Below are 6,849 nucleotides of genomic sequence, written 5' to 3'. Positions count from 1 at the left end.
TCCAATGTGCCTCTAAATTAGGGCTTAACTGCCTTATTTTCACAAAAAAACCCCCAAAACCAAAAAACCCAGAGGCGTGACCAGTGCAGTTCACAAGAGTCTAAAAGTCTCCCAACTTGTACCAAAAAGGTTCATTTGTTATGACAGTTCATTTGTATTTGCAACTATAGCTTCCTCCAACCGCTTCCCACAATCATGCTAATTAAACTTTAATCTTACAAAAAAATTAGAATTTCAGTTCTTGTTAACAATGCACAATAAATCTGAACTTGAAAATATTACAAAATTCTTTCAAAAGCTTCAAATACAACACAAAAGTGTCCATTTTTGTTTTTAATAAATTGAAAAATCTTTTTCACTAAAATAGTTTCCCCGCCCTTCCAAAAAATTCTGAACTGAGTTTAACTCGTCTACAGTTAGCAAAGTGCCCCAGGTACAGTCGCCTGAACTGTACCATCGAAGTGGGAACAAAATCAGTCACTCCTGGAGAAAGGCTCGTTTCCTCTCGCCAGTGCTCTGCCCCTCACTTGTCTGAGCTGCCTCAGGGTTCCTGTTTGATGTAGTAACTGGCAGATCCGTTGCTTTCCTGATCGGATGCTCCTTGAAGGAAGCTATACTCTTCTCCATCTAGCAACTCCTCCTTCAGCTGCAATGAAGTCACTGGAAGTGAAAGATGAACATTAAAGATGTAAACAATTCAAAGGAAGTACAACTTCTCCTTAAATTTACTTATTATTTATGCTGGGAACAGACCCCAGATTTCCCCTTTTCTTACATCCTGCATTTTAACGACTCTTCTTTTAACACTCAGTACCCCCGGAAAGCAGAGGCTTTCTGGCTGTAAACTGAACCTTAAGATATGCTCTAACATTTAGATATTTGAACAATATTACTTACAATAATATATTCTCTCCAGGGTTTTCTCAAGAATTCAGTATTTGACAACACCGGTTTAAGAAGGTAACTGAACGTGTCAGTAGGAATGACTTGCTCAGAACACCATTTTTTTCTTTTTTACTGGTTACTCTTTTGTTTACCAGTTACTTCATAGTCTTTATGCAAGTAAAAATAACTGTTGGCCATTGACAATCTGTAATTCACACTATTTAGCCCAATTATTGTAAACAGTCTATGTGAGACAACAAAAAGCATTAAGATTTCTCAATAAATCATTAAAATTTTAAGATCCAGAAGGCAAGTTTCACTCAAGCAAAACATCTTTGAGTTTTAATCTTCTCTCTTCTTTCTTTTGTAAAAAAAAACCAAACCAGAAATGAGATCTAAGACAAAAAAGATGTTATGAATAGCAATAATGTCACAACTACTTTTCCAGTGTCATTAATGAAGAGTGATAATTATCAAAATATGAGCACATTGAAAACAAAACACGTCAAGACTCTTCATTAAAGGTGCAGTACCGACATTAAAGGGTTGAATATACAAAAATAAATGGTTCTCTATGACCAAATGAATGAGAAGAGTAAAGTTTATAGCTACTGAATACAAAGTTGATGTACATTATCAACGTATCTTCAAATGCAGAAATATGCAGTGAAAGAAAAAAAAACCTTAGCCTGTTGCTAGTAGTAGCCCTGCAATAACTTACAAACCATTTGATTATTTTTTATTTTTCTACGTCATCTTCCATATTGAAACAAACTCCTGCGCTAAATAAAAACAAAATTTGAAAATTATGATATTAAACGTCTAGAAGTTGCAGCTTAACGCAAGCTCCTTCCTTTCTTTAGTAGATGCCTCCCCTCCCACCTACATAGCCTACAACCCCTTGCTGATTTTTTTTTCCTAAATACTTTTCCCTGCATTATACCCAATGATGAAGAGTCTTGATCCGTGGAGGACAACAGAAGTGCTGTCTAAGTGGTAAGACACAGAACTGGTTACACGAACATGCTGTGAATACCATCAGCAGAGGCTACGCAAAGGTGAGGGATGGAATGTGAAATCCATCAACACACATTTGTTTTCTTCTCTCCCTCCAATAACTGCAGAATGCTTCTGCGCGTACAAGAGCAACAGCAGACTCCATGACTGCGCTTGCCCCTGGCTGATTTGAACCGAAATCCTTACCTTTAGATACTTAATGATACCGTGCTTCATTTGTCCCTATCACACAGCTTTTCACTACAATCCCCCATCAGAAGAGCTCAGCTACACAGCAGTATAAATAAATATAGCAAAAGGTACTTGGAAGAAAGAAGAAAGCTAATAGAAGTCATCTGAGTGGTCATCTTGGACATAGAGAGAGATGCAGATGTGCAAGGTTCCCCCTTTTTAAATAGCCTCAGTGATCTGTCTGGAGACAAAGACAGACTCCGATGCAACGTCACCAAAACCCCCAAAACATCAACACAGAATGGAGCTACGTGGTCCAGAACGTGTGCAGAAGCAGGGCGAGTCTCTCAGAACAGTCTCCTGCTCCAACAGGCTGGCTGTAGGCTCTTGTAAAAACAAAGCTGTCAAACAGTTGCGTTTCAGTGCTTAAAAGATCACGTCGTATGACTCAAAGATGCGAAGTACTCATGTACGCTAAAGAAGGACCATGACTTTGGTAGAGAACAAAACCACTTCCTGCTCTAGAGGATGAAGTACTGAAACCTCCTCCCGTGCTGCTGACCGTACAAAAGGGAAAAGAGTTATGAAATGGGTCTTACTGAGATCTCTGATAAACCAGAGGTTTTAGAGCGGATGCCTGGCTCGTTACTAATCTTACACTACTGCCGTTCAAAGCCGCATCAGCATCTCCAGCAGTGTGCCTTCATCCTAGCTATGGTTACTGAAATGTGAGGCAGTGAATGATGCTGAGGACACGTGCCCAATTAGTAAGCTCTGGCTGATCTCAAATGCATTCTTCATTTATTTGACAATATCAGGGTTCCAGCCTCCTCATCCCCTGAATTTTACATAAAAAAATATATATACACACACACCTATAAGACCTATACACATATATATGTGTCTTGCTGGTTTCAAATGAAATTTAAACACCTTTGGACAATGATGAGGCTAGACCAAATAAAACCAATTTTATCCAGACTTTCCAGAACTCAGAACTTGGAAAAGTTCCCCAAAGTGATCACAGAAAGTATCAGGCGTCAGAAACCAAAGATCACGAGTGTTTCATAGGAACTCAAAGGTCTAATGACCCAAAAACTCAGACTGTACATGCCTGCGCACTACGTAAGTGTAATCTAGGTGTAGATTTGCTGTAGGAGAAGAAAAGCTGTGCAGAAACGAACACTGCAGAATGCTCTCTCCTAAGCAAGGTTTCTCTTTTGTATCAAGGACTCTTAAAGACAGTCACGTACACATGAATATCAAGCTGAAGGAAAAACAAAGGAGCTCTTGAGAAGCACTGGAAGGCGGGGAGAAGAGAGTCAAGATTTGTCCTCGGGTTCTAAAGGTGGCGAGTAGGTTATGGTGTCCCGTTCTGTCCATGGGTAACAGCCGCATAAGAGAAACCATTCCGGATGTACTCACAGTCAACGAGCAGTGCCAACGTAGCAGCCTCTGGGAGTAAAGCAAGTTTAAGGGGGGTAAATCATGGAAATAGGAAGCTAAATCTATCAACACAGCAACTGTCCTGCAGGCCGAGGATAACCCAGTTTGTCTGATGGATCATACTGCCACAAAATATTGGTTAGAAATAATTTGTTTAGATGCTGCATTATAGTGCCATACATATTAGAAAAAGGGAAGATGCTTGCAGTGCACTGCTATAATTGATGATTGGTTACATAAACTATCCTTAAATAGGCTGAAAATTTTAATCTACTTGCTCAATATTACTGATAAATGAATTTGTAAGAGTTTTCCCTCTGCTCACTCATACAGATGCACAATTACACTGTCAATACTTAGAGCAAACCCACGTTACAGCAAAAATAAGGAAAAGATCAAATTCAAAGATGACACTCTTTACAAATCTATTTTCTATATTAGTAACCCACAAAATTTCAAATAATGCTTACACCCTGGAGATCTTTTCCCAGATAAATGCCTTTTTCCGATACACAGGCAAAAATCATTCCTTATTTACTGTGTGCCATTACTTTGTCAGCAAAAGATAATCGACACTAACTTCCTGCTTACATCAAATATTCCCAGAGCCACATTACCATTTGTGGTAATTTTTGTATTTAAAACTCTGCAGAGCTCCTCTGTCCTCACTAACCTATATATGTCCTCCTATGAAGTTCTAAAATTGCTGCAATCCTTTTCTGTGATTACTTCAGTGATGTGGTGCATCAGTGAGAATGAAAAGCTCTCTAACAGAAAAAAATAAAACCAACCAAAATTATAAGAAAAAAAAAGAAAAAAGAAAGAGATTTGGTAAGTCAGCACATTACATGCCAGACCAGGCTTAGTTGCCCACCCTGTCCATCATTTCCCTTTGCAGTAACAGACTGATGTGGCTAGTTACCTGTTTTGAGGCTGGGACTGAACTCTCGGCTAGTCCTGGGAGGCTGGAAGGCCTCTGGGGCTGTTTGTGCTGGAAGGGTTCGATATGGAGGAGGAGTCAACTCTTCATCCCCAGAGAAGCTCCTCTGCACCCCACCTGTCATGGGTGGGCTGGACAAACTGATGGGTTTCTTCCCAACTGGTATCTTCCTCTCTAAACATCAAGTCACACTACAATCAACGCTTGGGTTAAAGTGCATTAGGTAACTCAGACTGAGCACTGAGAAACAGCTCTGCTTCACACTCACCCGCTCAGGGAGACACGCGCCTGTACAACAGCACTATTCAGTTAATACTGGGAATATCGTTCTCAACAACCACACGTTACAGACCGGCAGGTAGAAGTTTTAGCACATAGCTTAAAAACACGATCCACTTATTTCATGCTCTATCGCTGCAGCACAAATGCTGTAAACGGTTCCTGCTGCAGGTACACTGCACAGTCAATATGCAGTCCTCTGGCTGCACGCCCAGGACAAACGGCAGCTGGTTCAGTGTGTGCTTAACAGATTAGAAAGGATGGTTCTGGGGAAATAATCCAGTCCAGACAAAGCTTACATCTCCCCAAAACCTGGTTTAAAATTACATACCCTTATTTTCTTTAGAATGGTGCTTCCCATATTTACACTGCCTTAGAAACGTCAATGAGCCTAAAATGCCTTCAGATTATTAAACATCGCATCATGAAAAAATCTTACAAAAACATTTCCCATACAAGTTATTAACATATTGCTTCTTTATCACTAATATGCTCCCATTCTGTGTCCAAGAAAACTTCTCTACAATAAGAGGGATGGAAGCACTACAATACCTCTCCACTGCCTTCAGCTATATGAAAACTGTTGTTTCTCATCATAGGATCATTAAGGTTGGAAAAGACCTTTAAGATCATTAAGTCCAACTGTCTCCCCAGCACTTCCAGGTCACCACTATCCCCTGTCCCTCAGCACCACATCGACACGTCTGTTAAATCCCTCCAGAGACGGGGACTCCTCCTTGACAACCCTTTTGGTGAAGAAATTTTTCCTAATGTTCAACCTAAACCTCCTCTGATGCAACTTGAGGCCATTTCCTCATGTCCTGTCACTTGTTACCTGGGAGAAGAGACCGATGTTGCCTACAGAATCCCAGCTTTCAAAACACTGAGGTCAAACTACCATTTCAATAACCTTATTCCAATATACACACCTACTAGAAAGCAGACAGCAAGAGATACTGCATACTACATTATTAATGAATTGTCCAGGCAAACAAGTACTTTACCCTTCAGGTCTGTGGACCAGTAAGCACACAGTACCAAGTCCTACACATGGGAAATAAACACTACTGGAAACAGAACTGGAGGCGGTTCCCAAACATTCATGAAAGCACTCACGAAGCTTCCACTTGCAATTAGAAATCCACAAGTAATGCAGTAACTACCCAGCAAACAATCAAGGGAACTTGAGCTTTCTTTAAATAAAACACAAGCATCAAATTCCACCGGTTATACTAGTTTCTGCAGTGGCACAGCACAACAATGGGAGTCTGACTTCCTTCTTCACCATGATCCCATTACGGCAGAGGTCACTAGGTAACCAGCGCTCCCTCAGGCTGGACACACGCTACTCACTTCTCATGGACACAGTGAGGAAGTAAAATACTGCATCAGAAATCTGCATCATTAGACACAGCAGACTGAAAGGTACTCTGGAGCATGTTGTGAGTAAACATGAGAAAAACGTGGAATTAACATCTCTGTGCTAAAAATAATCTAGTTTAAGACATCTACAGTTTCTTGTTAATCAGCTGTGGTTTCTTTGCCACGAAAGCATCACCACTGCATGATACAGTTTTATGACTTAAATCCATTTAAAAAGAAGACTTCCTATTTAAAGTGCTGAACAATAAAACACTACAGAAAACATCTTCTTAGTATTATTTCCAATGACTCAGCACTTCTGGGCGTATAACCTTTTAATAAACATGTAGGAAGCAGCCAACTATAACTTCTCATGATCTCGTTTTCTCATCTCCTTTTGATTATTGAGTAGATTTCTTTGTGTTGAGTAAAGAGTCCAGAAAGGAAGCCCATCAGAAGTTCTTCCTTGTTTCCATAGCCTACATTCACTTCAGGTTAGCGAGGAACGAAGAATAAATTCCACTAGAACTAATCTCCTTCCTATGGCACTAGGTAAGAGGAATTTCCTTTCCAGTGATCAAGTCACGCTTACTGTAAGAGAAATACCAAGAAACTTCTGCAGAGGTGGAAGGAGAGGGATGAGGTAAGGAGCAGGATGGTCTAGCACAGCTTGCTAAATAAGATCTGCACACAGTCCAGAATTATCCAGGAAGAGGTCCTACAAAGAGGTAAAATGACACAGCCATCTT

At 40.3% G+C, this 6,849-nt stretch overlaps 1 protein-coding gene across 1 annotated transcript in view; it reads right to left on the bottom strand.

Moving 5' to 3' along the window:
- Positions 1-351: 351 nt before the first annotated feature.
- The window catches only part of MBTD1 (mbt domain containing 1), a 27,062-nt gene continuing 20,564 nt past the window's right edge, over positions 352-6,849 (bottom strand). The window contains exon 16 of the mRNA XM_010142582.1: positions 352-660. Within this exon, the coding sequence (XP_010140884.1) occupies positions 542-660 (119 nt within the window). The 3' untranslated portion in view covers positions 352-541. The remainder of the gene's footprint in view (positions 661-6,849) is intronic.

The sequence above is a fragment of the Buceros rhinoceros genome, unplaced genomic scaffold (genome assembly GCF_000710305.1).
Source record: "Buceros rhinoceros silvestris isolate BGI_N320 unplaced genomic scaffold, ASM71030v1 scaffold34448, whole genome shotgun sequence".
Taxonomy (NCBI): Eukaryota; Metazoa; Chordata; class Aves; order Bucerotiformes; family Bucerotidae; genus Buceros; species Buceros rhinoceros.
Note: the sequence above shows the minus strand (reverse complement) of the source record. Positions and strands in the feature narration are given on the sequence as shown.